This window comes from Sinocyclocheilus rhinocerous, unplaced genomic scaffold (assembly GCF_001515625.1).
Source record: "Sinocyclocheilus rhinocerous isolate Xijiao unplaced genomic scaffold, SAMN03320098_v1.1 scaffold3043, whole genome shotgun sequence".
Taxonomy (NCBI): domain Eukaryota; kingdom Metazoa; phylum Chordata; class Actinopteri; order Cypriniformes; family Cyprinidae; genus Sinocyclocheilus; species Sinocyclocheilus rhinocerous.
The window spans coordinates 131,592-150,917 of record NW_015654630.1 but is presented as its reverse complement, the minus strand read 5'-3'; the positions used below and the strand labels follow the sequence as shown (position 1 = coordinate 150,917).

Below are 19,326 nucleotides of genomic sequence, written 5' to 3'. Positions count from 1 at the left end.
TATATATATATATATATATAGTGGACACACCATTTTGTTTTCTTTTTGCTTAAATGTCTGATTTCTGTTTTACATTATCTATTTTTCTTTGAAACATCATGAAAGATTAAAAAAATGTAAAAAAAAAATAAATAAAAAAATTTTAATGATAATAATAATGTGTGTGAATCTGGAACAGTAGATTTATGTACAGATTTGTGCATTATTTACTCTATATACAGCTGCATTCATGCATTTCCTGGAAATCAACAGTGAATTCTACAAGAACACTACATTAAATTTAAGTGTAATACTGTCCCTTAAAAGCATACACTCTTAAAAATAAAGGTTCTTTGTTGGCATTGATGGTTCCATAAAGAACCTTTAACATCCATGAAATCTTTCCAGTGCATAAAAGTTACATATACATACATATATATATATATATATATATATATAGTGGACACACCATTTTGTTTTCTTTTTGCTTAAATGTCTGATTTCTGTTTTACATTATCTATTTTTCTTTGAAACATCATGAAAGATTAAAAAAATGTAAAAAAAAAATAAATAAATAATAATAATAAAAACTATCAAGCAAAGCTGTTTTAATGAGCAGCATCTGATCTGATCAGTCAGTGTTCGTGTTAAGTGTGTTTACTTACGGGTCATTGATTTCAATATTCAATTTAATTTAGTCATTTAGTTTTGCATTGTCTTGATCACTGGCTGGACCAATAATGTACTAATAATGTAATAAACTGATTCTTTAGTTAACTGATCTGAGCTTGCTCTGCAAATATTTATTCATGCAAATCATCATATGAACACTGTTAATTTTCTTATTTCTTATTCTAATTATAATTTTTTTATATAGTTTTTCTTATTTCTTAAGCTTCACTTTTGACTGCCCTTGTGTAATTTCCTTTCATTATGTGCACATCATGATCACACCTAGACAAAACGAGAACTAGATCTCGGACACACTGGTGCACCCATATGATAACGGCAACCAAGCACACACATATGTTCATACATGCATCTTAATTGTTGTTATATTTATTAATATCCATATAGGGTAATGTTTGACCTCTGACTTCTTTGATTGGATGCCAAGGGCATCCTGTATGTTGTTGCATGAATCAGTGTTGTATAAATATGACCCATCATCCTTAATAAAGTTGAGAATTTTATGGTAGTGCACTAGCTCTCTATGTCTGCTTGATCCATTAATTAATTTTAATCCGTATTTTAATCCATCAGGCCAGTGCTGCAGCTACAGTATGCATCACTTCATTTCCATGATGTTTTCACTGCTAGTCATTACTGGGCTGCAGGTGAGTGTTGAGTCCGCAGGAATTCGTTCTGAGCGAAGCATCAACAGACATTACAGATTGGAGCTGACTGTGACGAATGGAGGGAGATGGGGGTTGTGGGGTCACAGGGAAATGTGTCCAGCTGGAACGTACGCCGCAGGATTCAGTCTAAAGGTAAGCTAAGAATTGACTTATTTACAGTTTAATGGTGAGAAGTGTATGCTGGTGACTGAGGGTTGAAGGTTCAAACTCTTAGAAAAAAATTAACTCTGGAGTTGCTGTTAAATTAAATTCCAGGTATTTCTAAGGAAACTGCACCTGCTCAAGTTTTGTGACTGCTTAATACTAAAGAAGCATGAAGTGGAATGTAACTATGGATTGGGTTAGACCAGGGAAAGCACACCAACAGTAAACGTTTTTGAACACACTTGATTCAACTCATCAGCTCTTTAGTAGAGACTCCAAGACCTGAAATGGATCGGCCAGATAAGAAAGACATCCAAAATATGAAATGATGTTGTACCTCCAGGAACACTAGAGGTTGGAGTTAAGATTAATCTTTTTCTCTTTCAAATTTAGTGTTGTGTTTTTGTTTTGTTTTTAAGGTGGACAAGGCTCCCTATGCTCAAAAGGGTGATATCACTGCACTCAACGGGATTCGTCTTCACTGCATTGATGTGATTAGTAGCATATTTAGCCGCTATCATGACTACGCCTCAGTTCGGTCAGATGTAGGCAGGTAATGGGTTCAGTCTAAAGAGTAATAATGTAGCAGGTTTGCAGTTATTAAGAATTGTTACGTTAAGAGTCCGTTTCTTCATAAATTAGACGAATGAATTTTCTTGAAAATAATGATTGGTTTGATCAATAAAACTCTGTATTTTTTCTTCAGCTGGGGTCGGTGGACAGATATCAAATGGTGTCCTTCTGGATTCTTGACTGCTTTTGTGCTGTTAGTCGAACAGCCTCAAGGAGCTGGTGATGACACGGCCGCAAACACCATCGCGTGAGTATGTGCTTTTGTGCTGTGCTGAAAATGCTAATTTGGTGCTCTTGGTCAAAAATGACCAGTCTTTTACAAATTGCTTGTAAATCACTCATTATTATACTTTATCATCACCACCAAATCTTTTTGGAACTGATTGATTGTAGGCCTCATTGATCTGTGCTTATGCACCTCAGTTTTGGAGTGAAAAAAAAAACATTGTGGATAATTTGGTCAATATTCACTCAAGTTTGTTCAAAATTAACTCATAATACTCAGCTGAGTAGCCATTGAAACCAGTTTTGTGCTACAGGCCTCTGGTCAAATTGCAAGTTCCAAGAGTTTTGCCTTGTTTTGTTAGCAGGGGCGCCACTAAGGGGGGGAAAGTTAGGACAATTCTAAGGGCCCACGCACTTTTGGGGCTCCCAGAGATCTGTTTAACTTTTCCATACTATATTCGGTGAATAAATGTAATTACATTTAATGTGATTCTACAGTAAAATACTGTTAAAAATACGGTTTTTGGAAGTGAAAAAAGAAAGTCATTGTATAATTTACAGTGAAAAAACATTAATTGACACTCCCAGTATTCCCTGCATGACACTTTATAGTTGATGTTTTTTTTGTTGAAATAACATGTTTCTTAGTTTTTTCTTATCCTAGAGTCACTGAGTGAGATCAGATGGTAAACTGTCAAATTAGAGATGTCTTCGAGTCCGACAAAGATGTAAGTCCGGTCATCAAAAGATCTAAATATTTGTGGATTAGAAACAAATGGAAAATTGAGCTTTTGCTGTAATTCTATGGATGTTTTGCCCGACAGGTCGTCGAGCCAGTCATGTGACTGAAGACTATGAATTGTAGCTTCTAAATTGGATAATGGTCAACACCATTGGTTTGAAGCGCTGTCAATACATTTAAATTTCAACTTTTACTAAATGTAGTCTTTAATAATGTCTGAAAATATATCAATGAATAACCTGATTCAAGTCACGTGCTTTGTCTTAAGTTCTCACTCTGCAGCAAACGGTTTATATGTATTTACACATAGGGCTATACGGCCATCTAGAGGTTACACCCTGATATTGCAGAAGATAAATGGTGCAGAATTTAGAGGTTAACATTTAGTAAAATCCCCTTAAAATAATACAAATATTAAAAAAATATATATATTATTGAGCTAAAATCACAAAAGCACAAATATATATTCATTCTTATATATTTTTATATATAATTTGTATGTTGATCTATAAGTGTTTGGGCTGTTTAATATTAGGTTTTTGTTTACAATCCCCCTACAACATCAAGCCCCACCCCCAGATAAAATATGTTCCCGTGGCTATGGGTAGGTCTCTGACTAAATACTGATACCTAGTGGTCAAAAGCAATAGCAAAAGTAATAGGTCAGTATTATTAAATTTATTAAATATTAGTATTATTAAAAAAAAGATAAAAGCCTGAACAAAATAAAGCCTAATGTGATCAGGACCTCAGCACAAAGCAGAGGCTGACAGTACATCATCTCACTTATTACATGGCAATGCAAAGTGTGTCTTTTCAGTTCATGCATTTCAAATCCATAAACTCAATACTCTACATTAACTGTAAAGCTGTCAACCCGCTTACCTGTCATTTTTTCATAATTTACATAATTATATCCTAACACCAATAAAAAATCATCTATCAGAAGTCATTAATAATTGAATATTTCTTTGCATCTCATTCATTCTTTTATTTTTTTTTATTTCTCATGATTGACTAATCATAAAATGAAGAAATGCTTTGTGGAGAACAGGCACATTTCCAATAACTTTACATCAAAGCATGAGAAGAATCTTTACAATAAATAATTAAATGATTTCTGTGAACCCATTAAATATCAAAATAAAAAATTCCCAAAAGGTCAAAGCAATGCCATTTGAAAGGAGTTTTTGATGGTGTCCAAACAGCTGATAAAAACATCACAATAATCCACAAGTAATCCACAGCACTCCAGTCCATCAGTTAACATCTGGAGAAGACACAAGCTGAAACAAATCCAGCATTAAGATGTTTTTAACTAAAATACGAGTCCATAATCCATCATAACGCTTCTTCCAGTGTAAAAGTGTTCTGGTCTGAATCAGGAGAGAAATCAGCACAGATCAAGCACCGTTTACAAGCCAAAACAGCTCAAAGCAAATATGTGGCTGGATTTTGATGTGAGAGACAACAGGAGATGCACTTTTCACTGGAGGAAGCGTTATTATGGATTATGGACTCACATTTTAGTTTAAAACCTCTTAAGGAATGTCAATGAAAGCACTACAAGTCCTGTAAGCACTGCAGCTGTGATGGATGATCTTCCGGTGTGTTTGACATGTTCAGAAACACTTGTTCAAACACCCACAGTGTTTAAAAAATTAAGACTGAATAAACAAATCTTCAATTGTACAACTGCAGTTACATTTTTTTTGTTTATGCTGAACTTAGCCTGATTAGCTTATGAGTAATGCATACAGTAGGAGCATTTTTTAAGGTAGTATTTATATTGAAGTACTACTGCATCAAAATAATTGCAATTAAAAATATTATGTATGGTAAATTAGTATTCCTTTAACCCTTGTGTTCAGGTCTGTGGGACCCGTTTTCACTTTTTGTCAAAAGAAAAATTATACGATTAATTATTTTTTCAAACTCATACTCATTGGCCTTGGCTCATTTTCTGTGAAGAACATATATCAGAACAAATGTTCAATGACCACACACTGTACACCCCCCTACACACTTACATTACATACAGGGTGTTCGGGTCGGGACTGCTATTAGCATGGGTATGTGTGTTTATGTGTGTGTATGTGTAAGAGAGAGAGTGTGAGTGTAAGTGTGAATTTTGTGTTTCTGCCCCTGACATTCCTGCACAAGGTTGTAGCACTTAAATTCATAAATGTGATCTAAAAAAATTAAAGGGCAAATATCAACCATATATGCTGTTTATATTGCTTGTACTTGGGATGAAGTAAACATCTGTTGAGTATTTTAACAATTTTTCTAATTGTGTTGAATTAAAAACCCAAAAATGCAGCAGGTCCACCAGACCCACGAACACTGGCTGAATACAAAAATATGAACACCACACAAGGGTTAAAGGAATCTGCTTTACAATATCTATTTGCCTTTAAAACCTCATGAAAGTTAATAAAAAATGTAAACTATCAAGCAAAGGGCACATGTTTTTACCGGTACTGAGCAGCATTTGACCTGATTAGTAAGTGTTGGTCTAAAGTGTATTTATTGACATGCACAATCATTTAGTTTTACATTATTGTTTTGAACAATAATATAGATAAACACTGATTCTGTAGCTATGTGTATACATTTCTTTGTGCAACTTACTATGACTTCAGAAGTCAAGTTGTATGAAAATACTTTTAGTCAAGTGGCAGTTCTGGGGTGAGTAGATAGCCGGGGCTTAGCCCAGAGACATCCATGTATGTGTCAAAATACACAGGATAAACTTATTTACATAAACTTAAAAAAAACGTTATGTTGGCTAAGTGGATTTTTAAAATTTTTTTAAAGCCAAGTATAGGCCTAATTAAACATGCAGGGTTCCATACACTTATTGTCAGACCCAAGGACTGTTTGTTGTGTTTTCTTCCCCCATGTGCTCTGTGACCTAGTTTCCCGTCTGTGTCTGATTATTGTCGTTATGTTCAGGTGTGTCAGGTTAATTATTCTCATTTGCTCCACTATATTAGTTGTGTTCTGTTCACTGTTTGTGGTCTGGTCTACTACGTCCCTACATGTGATCCTGCCTGTCCGACCTGTGTTCACCCTTTTGTGTTCGCCCTGTGTCCGCCCATAAACACACATACACATACTAATAGCAGTCCCAGACAGTAGGAGGACAGAGTGAAAAAGGGCGTATTTGCATTGTTCGTTATCTTATTCGTGCGTTTCATTCACCGTAGCGGTGACACTTATTTTTTATTTTATTTTATTTTTATATTTCTAGCACTTGTACATACATTTATACTGCACAAAAAAATTGCATAAATAATGTTATGAGATTAATGTTTTAAATATAAAAAATGGAATAAATAATGTTATGAGATTAATGTTTTAAATATAAAAACTGGAATATAGAAATTTAAAATGACAGAAAAAACAGAATGACACTTTACAACATTAAAATCATGTTAAAATCATTTGTAGATTTTTAAAATGTGCATGATCATATGAATTGAAAGTTTAATGACATTTGTAAGCAGTTAAATTTACATTAAATGATCTGTTAATTAATAGGTAATGGTTAATAATTACATTAGTAAACATCGACAAGCATATTGTCTCATATTTCCAGCTATGTTAATATATATTAACTAATGATCTGTTATGCAAAAAATAATGTCTGTTAATGATTTATTAATGTAAGTTATTATAAAGTGTTACCAAAAAAAGTAACTAAGCGAAGCTGTTTCAAAGGGCACATGCTTTTACTGGCAATGAGCAGCATTTGTGCCAGTCAGTCAGTGTTTGTATAAAGTGTGTTTACATGCAGGTCATTGACTTTAATATTCAAGTTCATTTAGTTTTGCACTGTTGTCTTGATAACCGGCTGGAGCAATAATATGAATAAACACTGATTCTTTAGTTAACTAATCTGAATTTGTTCTTCGGATATATCTTTCTTCACGCACCAAAATTTTTTTTATCTGAGAATGATTCTGATTTTATTGCATTCAGTGTAAACGCGACGTCATGCCAGATGAGGCTCACGCAGAGAGAGAGAGACTTGTGCAGAAATCAAGATAAATGAGAGCAACAGCACTCACAGAAAGTTATAGATGCATACTGCGGTAGATAGTTTTTTTTTAGAATATAAGTAACATCACACGACCAAGATGTTTCTCTGAATATCAAACAATCAGCTTGTAACACTCCAAAGAGAAAGGAAAACTTGAAATCGCATCATATGACCCCTTTAAGTGACTTACATTTGACACAATATTGGTTTTTGCTCAATTTCGTAAACCAAAATAGTTCCAATCAAAGCCACACCAGAACTGTTGTGTGTCTTCAAGCAACACAGTGGTGTTTCGTTATTGAAACACTTCAGCTTCTTTGTTTCCGGCAATGGAAAGATGGAGTTTGTTGATACTGATTTCATTTGAATGGTAACAACTCTACAGTTTCTAATTATTCCAACTAAATTAATTGAAACAATGTAAGAATTTGATGTGAAAGATGACACATTTAAAAAAAAGTTAGGGAAAATGTATAAACAGTGGGAAATGACATCTGTCTTGTTATATACAGCAACTCAATTCTACCTCTTTCCAGTCACAGAGCACTTTGTTTTGAGAGTTGTTCAAGTGTTACTTAGTCCACATTGGGGGAATTATAATGTTGAATAATTTCTTTTATTATGTAAATCATTTTTTGCATTAAAAAAATTGATTTTTGTTTGTATATGCTGTCAATTATTGTTCTTAGAAAGAAAATCGGGATCTGCAAAATCGGTATCAGCAGGTCACACTTGCAACAAAAAAAAAACGGAAATCGAAATCGGACAAATTGCAATGGGTGCATCTCTAATTTTAACAAGTAAATCTGATTGCTGTTCAGTTAAATAGAATTGAGAAATTCCAAGTTACAGTAAGTGTTACATTAGTTAGTGCAACTTAAATAAGTTGTTTGGATTACACACCTAGTATATCTAACTTAAAATTAGGGCTGGGCAAGTTAACGCGTTATTATCACGTTAACACATTAATTGATTAACGCCAACAATTATTTTATCGCGCGTTAACGCAGTTTTTTATTTTTATGAATGTCCGTTGCTCACTGGCACTGAATACACACAGACAAACCATGGGTCACAGGAGGGGTGGGATGTTGATCAGTACTGGCTTGGGATGAGTGTCACGCGTCTCAACCAATGAGAGCATTTGGGGTGGACCTAAGACTGCACATGAACGCTCCCGATCAAATTATTTAGGCTAAGCATCAACATTCACAAACCACTGTCCACTGTTATTTTTAACAGAAAAGAATGCAACGTGCTCGTAATCACGACTTCATAAGTGGGAAATAGGAAGTTTCCCATAGCATGTGAAGACAACAAAAGAAGCATCTCGCTCAGCACAGTGGAGTGCATCGTTTTGTTAACTTTGTGGTTTATTATTTTGAGTTGTTTGGGACGCGGTAACATACGGCCCTCTCACAATATTGCTTTACAGATCTATCACTCTTGCTGCTCAAAAATGTTCACACAATCATGCAGCTTGATCATAAGTTCCGCGCTCCGACGCGGTTAGCGCTTACACTCACTGATCTATATATAACTGAACGGCGCTCTGGCCCACCTCTTCCAACAGAGCCAGGGACGGCTAAACGAACTGCGCCCGAGCGCGGCAAGGAGCGACCACACTAGTCAAACAAACCGGGCTTTGGGGGTCAGACGTGCTCAGGCACGGTTAAGATTGCCTAGTGTGAGTACACCCTTATTCTCCCGCATCCCGCACACATGAGTTTCTACCCGCCCATCAAGTGTTGTCCCGCGATCGTGCAGGTCTCTAAGGTACCTGTTATAATGTTATGATGGAGGCTCTGGACTCTGAGCATAACTTGTTTTTCTATAGCAAACTATAAAATAGTTTCTATAAAAACGTTAATGCCCTGGCAGTGGCAAATAGCTTGTTTTATATTTAATTTGATTACATTAATGTTATAAGTTGAGATTTACAATAAATATTTTAACTGCTGCTATGTAAAAGGAATACTACTGTAAAAAAAGCACCTTATTTGTTTAAAGTGATTGCAAACCAAATGTTATTGCGCTTTTGTTCATATAGCAGTACTTTTAAATGAAAAAAGTGCACAATACACTACTTTTGAATGCATTATTGAATTTTGTGCACAATGCGATTAATCGCGATTAAAAATTTAATCATTGCCCAGCACTACTTAAAATGAATTAGTTTTTGAAAGTAAAAAGTTTTTTACTTGACTTAGTTTTTTAAGGCAATCGGCTTGCATGCATTTTAAAGTAAGGTTAACTAATTAGATTTTACAGTGTGTATAAACATACTTTTACGACACTTAAATTCTCCTCATGGCTCTCAGAAGACAGACAGTTATACGGGTTTGGAACCACATTAGGTTGATTAAATGATGACAGAATGATCATTTTTAGCATATTACTTCCTTTAACACTTGCTTCCTTGCAATCATTCTTATTCACTTGAGGAAATAATAAACCTGTAAGCAAATGCTTACAAATTGCAGATTGCAAATTTATTTCAAGGTCTTATATTCTCTGTTGCAGTGCATGCTTAATATTTCACTCATCAAAAACACAAAATCAAACAAGCAACTCAACATTTTATAGGCATTTTACCAAGAAAAACTGTTTTCAGGGACATTAACTGTTAAGCATACAGATATTTTGCTGGATCAGTGTTTGTATTTTTGTGTTTTCAGTCACATGCAGGTCATTGATGTGCACTCGGCGCTACTTGCTGCTGATTGGCTAGAACCAGGATATCATGATATTTATAAACCATGAAAATGCATTCTGAAAAATCAGGCATATTCTGCGGACAGACTGCAGTCGGCTCAGGTTTTCTGTTCTGGATTTTAAGAAACTATTGTTCCTTTGAGCAGTTTTACTGACCCTGGATCAGTTTCTGGTGTAGAAATCAAACAGAATTAATTTCATCAGTATTTTTTATCGATCAGGCCAGAGCTCCAGCAATGCATCACTTAATTTCTTTATTGTTAGTCATTATTGGGCTGCATGTGAGCATTCAGACATTCATAATGGATTCTGATCCAGACATCAACAGAAAAAACAGATGGTGGCTGAATGTGTACTATGGAACGAACTGGGGATCATGGGGGTTTAAGGACATCTGTCCAAATGGAACGTACGCTGCAGGGTTCAGTCTAAAGGTAAGTCCGGCATTGAATCCATTACAGTAATATGGGGGGGCTTAGTGGTTAAACGTGAGCTGGTGACTGATCATTACTTGTTAGGCATTTAATTCCAGGTATCTCCAGGGAACTGCACCTGCTTAATACTAAAGGACACAAAGATGAATGTTACTATGGGATGGTTACAGTTAACTTTTCAATGATTGATTGTAGCTCTTTCAAATTTAGGGTGTTGTGTTGTTTTTTTCAAGGTGGAACAACTTTCCTATGGCTTTTGGGATGATAACACTGCACTCAACGGGATTCGCCTTCACTGCGTCGATCCGTCCAAAGGCTTTTCAAGCTCATATGAAAACTATGCCTCAGTTCAGTCAGAAGTAGGAAGGTAAGGTCAACAGAGTAGTTATAGTAGTTATAGCAGATTTTTGCAGCCGATACGGAGTACCGATTTCTTGTCATGGTGATCGGCCGATACCGATGCAGATTCTGATGCTTCAAGCTTTATACAGACGGTTTGATCGGGTGCACACGCCTGGCCCTGAGTTAACTTCCGGTCTGTGTTTGTTTATCAGTCTGGCTATGGCTCCGGCTACAAACACAGTTAAAGTTAAGGTGATGAGTAGACTGAAGTTGGGCTCAGGTGGTTGTGCTGTGGGATGTGTTTCCCATACATTTATTTATTTGTGGCGCTTGCCACAATATCAAAACTGACCAGTTTTCCAAAAGGCTTTGTTGAATAAACATGAGCACGTACTGCACGTTTAAAAATCAAAACGAGACGCGGGTGTTTTTATATCACTGTATTTATGAAGGAAGACTATCTTTAGAAAATTTTGATGTCATTTTCATTTAATCTTGCATGTAATGTCTGATAAAGCAGCGTTTGTGAGCGGAGCTCTGCTTTGTGTACAGCCGTTACCGGGGAAACCTCTGTTTCTCCCGCTTTAAAGCACCTCCTGCTGGCAGAGAATGAATTTGTATTTTCAGTAAATCCGTCTGATTTACGCAGCAAACATATTTTGCTTTTTATCAGAAACAATCTACTCTAGAGGGACTATTTAGCTGTTGTTATTGATTCTATTTGGAAGTTATTTACCGGAAGTTAAGTTAGGGCCACAAAAGCGCGCATGCGCAGTAATATTTGTTTATGTTGTTGCCGTTGAAACCGTCTATAACATATGTAATAATGTTATATAAATAATTACAAAAATTATTCCTTATACAGTGAACATTTTAATATGCTTTTAAAATGGGGTTTATGTATAACATTATGTATATCAGGATACTTAATATAAGACAAAAATAAATACAAACAAAAGGTTTATTTAAACATTATACAATAGTAAACTGTGGAGGACAAAATAAACATTTAATTTTAAAAAATATTTAAACTCCTAAAATAACTTATTGGAGTAGTTTGATGCAACTCATTAGGTTTCGCCAAAGAAGATATTTAGTTTTATAAATAAATGTTCATTTAAAAGCAGCCCACGATCAGCGCATTATGTTATCGTTACCCCTTACGGCTCCGATGAGGTTTTGTTCCGTCGTCCACGCTGTGACAACTCACAAAAGACTATTTTTAGCCAAGCAGCGCGGAGAGCTCATAAACACAAGCACTGACTAGAACAGCCGCGAACAGCTCCGGTTCCCGTGGAGCCGTAACGCGCCACAGACGCGTGCAGTGAGGCGCAGATCAGCTCTAACGTCACTGAATCTGCTGTTAAAAATGAACCATCCATTCATCATATCATCATGCAAAACATACACGACAAATAGCGAATTTTTCATTGCTTCTCGAAAATGACTGTGGCGCCAAATCATTGATGCCCCCACACATCATGTACGTCGTCACGCGTTGACGTCATCAAATTGTGATCGGTTCGTTAATGAGTACCGATCGAGTCATAAAATGTGATTATCGGCCGATACCGATCTCCGGCAGATCGATCGGAGCATCCCTAATTAGAAGCAGTGTCTTCATAAGCTACAGTAGACAAATCAATTTTCTTTAATTTTCGGTAGTAAACCTGTGTTTTTTCTTCAGCTGGGGTCAGTGGACAGAAATCAAATGGTGCCCTTCTGGATTCTTGACAGCATTTCAGCTGAGAGTCGAATCTTCTCAAGGAATTGAAGACGACACAGCCGCAAACAACATCAGGTGAGTATGTGGCCGTCATTTACTTTAAGATAGGCAGAAGTACATTTTTAAAAGGCAGTCTTTGCGGTTTAATAAACACAGTCACTAGATTCACCATTTTAATTTGATTAATTGTACAGCACTTGATTTCTTGATCCAGAACGTGCCAAGTTCCGTGACATTCCATGTTATACAATAAAATCTGTTTTAATAACTGGATTCCGAGATTCTGTCTGCATTTTCAAATAATGTTTTTTTCTTCTTTTAAACCTTTTTTCAGATTCAGATGCAGTCGAGGGTCTTTGTTGGAGGGTGACGGCACAGCCTGGGGCGAGTGGGGCTATATGAGCAGAACATGTGAAGGAAAAGCGATTTGTGGCATCATGACACAGGTAGAAGAGCCACAGGGAATGAGAGATGACACCGCTCTCAATGACGCGAGCATGTTATGCTGCGATTAAGGTGATGCAATCACAATCAAACACTCGGATTGTCACATACTGCAGAGCAACTGAGTTTGGTTTTTCTTTCAGGTGTAAGCGGACGACAGCAAGAACAGCTAAAAGATCAGATGGATTGTAATAATTGATTGAATGCAATGATGAGCTAACAAAACTGTGGTATGACACGGTTCATGTAAGTGAAAATGCATATTCAGCTGGTCATTATCACAAAATAAAATACTAACAGGATAATCAAAACCCTGAAAAAAAGCCCAGGTTGACTGGATCATCTCACTTGTTATTTTATTTTTGTGCCAAATATCAGCATTAAAGTGTCTATCTGAGAAGCAACTTGTAGTCTCACATCCTTTATCACAACATTATACATCAGATGTATGATTGCATTAGTGCATGTGGCAGACGGTTCGACCAAAAGTGACTTACAATGCATTCAAAGTCTTATCCATTAATGCTTTTTTTGGAAATGAACAGTGAACTCTACAGGAACACTAACTCATATCCTTCTCGTTACTACTATAGTATGAAATGAACATGAATGAACATCAAAAGTTAGGCTATTTTATAAGATAGCCTAGTACAACTTACTGAAATGTCTCATGTAATCACTTATTCAGTGTTTCAAACTGCGGAAAACGTGTAAAGCTTAAACAGTGCCATGTAACAAAACATTTACCTCAGAATAACCTCTCAGCGTCCATTCAGCTAAAAAATGACTATAAAGATGATCATTTTGCTAATTTATAAATATTAAATATTTAAATATTTGTACTTAATCTGTTGTCTATGATAAGAAAGAATGCAAGGAGCTAAAGGAATTTCAACACCTATAAAATTGCCAGTTACTAAAACAGACTTGATGTGTGCCACTGGGGTTGAAATGCTGTCTCTAGACTGCCTGCACTCACAGCAGCCCTACTCTTTTATTTATTATTTTCTCACAGCCCCACTCGCTGAGTGCAGCCTGCGATAGGGTTGCCAGCCGTCCCATATAATATGTAATCATCCTGTATGAAAGCTATATGGAACGCAGTTTGTCCCGTATTCGCAGGCATACGCTGTATGACCTCCAGACCATATGAATAACAAATTCTCAATTGATCGTTCTTTTTGCACAAATCATTATTTTATTTGTGAATGTAGCCGTTTGAATGCTTTAAGACCAAGCGAAATTCCATAATTCCCTTCACCGTCCGCCTCGTTTTGATTTTGCCAAATCAGTTTGGCGAATGCAAACAACTTATTGATCATGAGCCCAACATCCAGCAAGGCAGGAAAACATTCAATCTACCTGAGGGAAGACGTCGTTCACTATTCTAAGTTCATGCTGTTAAATAGAGAAAAAAAATACATTCACATTTTTTTTTTTTACTTCTAGCGCATTCTTGGACCTCATTATTGAAGTACAAATCCATGCACCAGAAGTAGGCTAGCCCACACTCTCTAAGTTTTCTTTAATTGAAAAATATGCATTTTCATTCATTCAGAGGCTATGGTTGCAATAAAATCTTAGTTCAAAAATGTAAGTGCCATTGTTTAAAAAATGCTTTATTGACTGATGTTTCATAGACCTTCAGTTGGTATGCTTTCAAATTTCATGCCATTTGTATGTAATTTCACAGTATTTTCACCTCCTAAATTACTACACTTGTGCAGTCACAATTCTATAATGGTACAATTTAATCAGGCTAATGACTTTTTTTTTTTTTTTTGTATGACATTAGATTCTTTTTAGAATAATTGTACATAAATAGGTTAAGCTAAACAAATGATTATTTCTGAGAACTTTTTAACTGCAGGCAGCTACACTGGTACAGTACAAATATTTTGAGTGTCCCTTACTCTGTCTCTTATTTTCTTATAAAGAATCACAATTGCCCCTTATTTTCAATTTCTGAAGTTGGCAACCATAATGATGACGTAATTATCTTTTAACTCCTCCGACAGTGGCACCAGCGGCTCAAAAGAACAAAAGCAACAACAAAATGGTCAGTTGTTGGAGATATGCAAGCAAAAAATAATAGATAAAAATGGATATTAGAAAGCGCAAAGGTGGCACTGAAAAGGCCAGTATAAAAAAAGAGGAAGAAAGATATAGAAAAATACAATGAATTAAAGGCTGTAGAGAACAGTGCACTATTGCAGACTTAATATCCTGAGGTTTTAATTACATTATTGTAATATAGTTAGTCGTGAACTAAAGTGGGCCGGTCGAAGACATGAAACTCCAGAGCTGAAAATGAGTCCCACTCAAGCCCTGAAAACACGTGACAACATTTACAGGATGCACTGAGGAGGAGCCCAAACTACACTCAATGGCCAAGTGATGTGATATTGGCACAGTCTCTGTGTAATAAACAATTCTTTGAAACTGTATATTGCTCAAGTTGAAAAAACACATTTAGTTCCCACTTGACATCTACAAAATAGATTAAAATGCTGATAAAGACAAGAAAAGATGAGACAAACACATGACAGTATGACTGCAATGTTAAAAGTGATAAAAAATAAAGAAATTAAACAAGTTTATTCTGTGGTACCTAAAAAAATTATTTGGCACCTAATTTTGTTTCTTATAGGAGCCAGTGGCTCCTTAGTTGATTTTTTGTCTGAAGCCCTGATTTATATACTACAGGCTTAAAAATACAGGTTCTTTGTTGGCATTAATGGTTCCATAATGAACCGTTAACATCCATGAAATATTTCCATTGCATAAAAGTTTCTTTATAGTGCAGAAAGGTTGTTTTAAATATTAAAATATTGTTTTCTTTTTGCTTATTGGTATTATTTCTGTTTTACAGTATCTATTTTTCTTTGAAACCTCATGAAACATTAAAAAGTGTAAAACTATCAAGCAAAGCTGTTTCAGCGAGCAGCATTTGATCTGATCAGTCAATGTTTGTCTAAAGTGTGTTAACATGCAGGCCATTTATTTTAATATTCAAGTTCATTTAGTCATTAAGTTTTGCATTGTTGTCTTGATCACTGACTGGAACAATAATGGGTAACACTTTATTTTGATGGTCCCTTTTGAACATTCTGTTGACGATAAGTAACATTGCATGTCAACTAACTCTCATTAGAGTATTAGTAGACTGTGTGCTTAATATCTGCTAACTCTTTATTGTGATGGTCTCCCAACAGACATTCTACTGAATACAAGTAACTTTGCAAGTACATGTCAACTTAATCTAACCCTAACCCTACCAGTCTACTAATACTCCACTAACACTCTAGTGAGACTTAGTAGATATGTAGGTGCAACGTTACTTATAGTCAACAGAATGTGTTAAAGGGACCATCAAAATAAAGTGAAACCCAATAATGTACTAATAATGTAATAAACACTGATTCTTTAGTTAACTGATCTGAGTTTGCTCTGCAAATATTTATTTCTTCATGCAAAGCATCATATGATCACTGTCAATTTTCTTATTTCTTATTCTAATTCTACATTTCTTATATAGTTTTTCTTATTTCTTAAGCTTCACTTTTGACTGCCCTTGTGTAACTTCCTTTCATTATGTGCACATCATGATCACACCTAGACAAAACGAGAACTAGACCTCGGACACACTGGTGCACCCGTATGATAACGGCAACCAAGCACACACACCCAAAACACACACACACACACACACACACCAGGAACACACACACACACACACACACACACACACGCACACTCATATGTTCATACATGCATCTTAATTGTTGTTATATTTCTTAATATCCATATTGGGTATTTTTGTTACCTCTGATTACTTTGATTGGATGCCAAGGGCATCCTGTATGTTGTTGCATGAATCAGTGTTGTATAAATATGACCTTAATAAAGTTGAGAATTTTATGGTAGTGCACTAGCTCTCTATGTCTGCTTGAATTAATTAATTTAATCAGTACTTTAATCCATCAGGCCAGTGCTGCAGCAATGCATCACTTCATTTCCATGATGTTTTCACTGCTAGTCATTACTGGGCTGCAGGTGAGTGTTGAGTCCACAGGAACACGTTCTGAGCGAAGCTTTAGCAGACATTATAAATCAGAGCTGACTGTGACGAATGGGGGGGGATGGGGGTCGTGGGGTCACAGAGAAATGTGTCCAACTGGAACGTACGCCGCAGGGTTCAGTCTAAAGGTAAGCTGAGAATTGACTTTATAACAGTAGTATGGGGGTGGTTTAAAGTGTAAGCTGGTGACTGAGGGTTGAAGGTTCAAATCCTTAGAAAAAATAAACCCTGGAGTTGCTGTTAGTGATTCAATTCTAGGTGTTTCTAAGGAAACTGCACATGCTCAAGTTTTTGACTGCTTTGCTTAATACTAAAGAAACATGAAGTTGAATGTTACTATGGATTGGGTTAGTCCAGGGATTCCCAGCTCTGTTCCTGAAGGCACACAAACAAACATTTTTGAACAAACTTGATTCAACTAATCAGCTCTTTAGTAGAGACTCCAAGATCTAAAATGGATAGGTCAGATAAGGGAGGCATCCAAAAAGTGTGATGTTGGTGCACCTCCAGGAACACTGGAGGTTGGAGTTAAGATTACTCCTTTTCTCTTTCAAATTTGTCTAAGTGTTGTTGTTTTGTTTTGTTTTTAAGGTGGAAGATCATATTGGTTATGGGGATGATACTGCACTCAACGGGATTCGCCTTCACTGCGTTAAAAAGAATAGTAAAGGCTCCTCAAACTCGTATCACAGCTACGCCTCAGTTCATTCAGATGTAGGCAGGTAATGGGCTAAAGAGTCTAAAGAGTAATAATGTAGTTTGCAGTTATTAAGAATTGTTACGTTAAGAGTCAGTTTCTTCATAAGCTAGACAAATGAATTTTCTTGAAAATAATGATTGGTTTGATCAATAAAACTTAGTTTTTTCTTCAGCTGGGGTCGGTGGACTGATATCAAATGGTGTCCTTCTGGATTCTTGACTGCTTTTCAGCTGAGAGTCGAAAGCCCCCAAGGACCTGGTGACGATACGGCCGCAAACACCATCATGTGAGTTTGTGCTTTTGTGCTGTGCTAAAAATCCTTTAACCTAATTTGGTGCTCTAAAATGACCAGTCTTTTAAAAATTGCTTGTAAATCACCCAATATTATCACCAAATCTCAGATTAAATCTTTTTGTCAATTTGTTTTCTTTCAGATTTTGTATTTCTTTTTAGAACTGACTGATTGTAGGCCTCACTGATCTGTGTTTATGCACCTCAGTACTAGAGTAAAAAAAAAAAAAACATTATTTGTGGATAATTTGGAAAATATTCACTCAAGTTTACTCAAACTTAGCTGAGTAGCCATTGAACCAGTTTTGTGCTACAGGCCTTGCAAATTCCAAGAGTTTTGCCTTGTTTTGTTAGTATTGATTGAAACAACATATTTTATCATAATGTTGTCACACCCAAACTGATCAATAAAACTGTGTTTTTTCTTCAGCTGGGGTCGGTGGACTGATATCAAATGGTGTCCTTCTGGATTCTTGACTGCTTTTCAGCTGAGAGTTGAAAGCCCCCAAGGACCTGGTGACGATACGGCCGCAAACAACATCATGTGAGTTTGTGCTTTTGTGCTGTGCTAAAAATCCTTTAACCTAATTTGTTGCTCTAAAATGACCAGTCTTTTAAAAATTGCTTGTAAATCACCCATTATTATCACCAAATCTCAGATTAAATCTTTTTGTCAATTTGTTTTCTTTCAGATTTTGTGTTTCTTTTTAGAACTGACTGATTGTAGGCCTCATTGATCTGTGTTTATGCACCTCAGTACTAGAGTAAAAAAAAAAAAAACATTATTTGTGGATAATTTGGAAAATATTCACTCAAGTTTACTCAAACTTAGCTGAGTAGCCATTGAACCAGTTTTGTGCTACAGGCCTTGCAAATTCCAAGAGTTTTGCCTTGTTTTGTTAGTATTGATTGAAACAACATATTTTATCATAATGTTGTCACACCCAAACTTCTCCCAGGTTCACATGCAGTCGAGGGTCTTTACTGCAGGGTGATGGCACACACTGGGGCGATTGGGGCGACTGGAGTCAAACATGTTACGGAAAAGGGATTTGTGGTATCAAGACACGGATTGAAGAGCCGCAGGGCATTGGAGATGACACCGCTCTCAATGACGTGCGCATGTACTGCTGCGCTTAAGGTGATGTGAACGCAATCAAACACTTGCAGAGCTGTTTGGAAGATCTCAGTTATGTTAGTGCTGGCTTATCTGAGTTTGGCTTTTCTTTCAGGTGTTAGAGGACCACAAGAACAGCAAGAAGATGAGATGGATCATAATAACTGATCAGCTTACTGTTATAAGCTCACATTAACCATGTCATACAACAGCCAGACCAGTCAAGTTCTTCCACACTGACTCAGTCAATCATTTCTTTTTGAATCTTGCCTTATACACAGAGGCATTGTCATGCTAGAATAGAAAAGGGTCCTGTCCCAACGGTTGCTATAAAATTAGAAGCACACAATTCCCTACAATATCATTATATGCTTTTACATTAAGATTTGCACTCTTCGAAATTACTA

General features: G+C 36.1%; 3 protein-coding genes across 3 annotated transcripts in view; all 3 read left to right on the top strand.

Moving 5' to 3' along the window:
• The first annotated feature begins 1,002 nt into the window (after positions 1–1,002).
• LOC107717698 (vitelline membrane outer layer protein 1-like) lies at positions 1,003–19,196 on the top strand. The gene is made up of 6 exons (XM_016524536.1): positions 1,003–1,242; positions 16,718–16,939; positions 17,403–17,533; positions 18,233–18,346; positions 18,762–18,943; positions 19,035–19,196. The coding sequence occupies exons 2-5, from the start codon at positions 16,733–16,735 to the stop codon at positions 18,940–18,942; spliced, it is 633 nt and encodes a 210-aa protein (XP_016380022.1). The 5' UTR covers positions 1,003–1,242; positions 16,718–16,732; the 3' UTR covers position 18,943; positions 19,035–19,196.
• The window catches only part of LOC107717697 (vitelline membrane outer layer protein 1-like), a 29,250-nt gene continuing 11,207 nt past the window's right edge, over positions 1,284–19,326 (top strand). The window contains exons 1-3 of the mRNA XM_016524535.1: positions 1,284–1,469; positions 1,901–2,034; positions 2,188–2,301. Coding sequence (XP_016380021.1) covers positions 1,284–1,469; positions 1,901–2,034; positions 2,188–2,301 — 434 coding nt within the window. The remainder of the gene's footprint in view (positions 1,470–1,900; positions 2,035–2,187; positions 2,302–19,326) is intronic.
• LOC107717695 (vitelline membrane outer layer protein 1-like) lies at positions 9,836–12,986 on the top strand. The gene is made up of 5 exons (XM_016524532.1): positions 9,836–10,218; positions 10,452–10,585; positions 12,248–12,361; positions 12,621–12,802; positions 12,874–12,986. Exons 1-4 carry the CDS (start codon positions 10,021–10,023, stop codon positions 12,799–12,801), a joined length of 627 nt encoding a protein of 208 aa, XP_016380018.1. The 5' UTR covers positions 9,836–10,020; the 3' UTR covers position 12,802; positions 12,874–12,986.

What these genes read in the sequence shown, in the direction of transcription:
- LOC107717695 (XM_016524532.1), top strand. Translation starts at nt 10,021, where the DNA reads ATGCATCACTTAATTTCTTTATTGTTAGTCATTATTGGGCTGCATGTG. An exon ending in CTGCAGGGTTCAGTCTAAAG is followed by an intron (nt 10,219 to 10,451) that starts GTAAGTCCGGCA and finishes GTTTTTTTCAAG; the next exon opens with GTGGAACAACTTTCCTATGG. An exon ending in GTTCAGTCAGAAGTAGGAAG is followed by an intron (nt 10,586 to 12,247) that starts GTAAGGTCAACA and finishes TTTTTTCTTCAG; the next exon opens with CTGGGGTCAGTGGACAGAAA.
- LOC107717698 (XM_016524536.1), top strand. Translation starts at nt 16,733, where the DNA reads ATGCATCACTTCATTTCCATGATGTTTTCACTGCTAGTCATTACTGGG. An exon ending in CCGCAGGGTTCAGTCTAAAG is followed by an intron (nt 16,940 to 17,402) that starts GTAAGCTGAGAA and finishes TTTGTTTTTAAG; the next exon opens with GTGGAAGATCATATTGGTTA. An exon ending in GTTCATTCAGATGTAGGCAG is followed by an intron (nt 17,534 to 18,232) that starts GTAATGGGCTAA and finishes TTTTTTCTTCAG; the next exon opens with CTGGGGTCGGTGGACTGATA.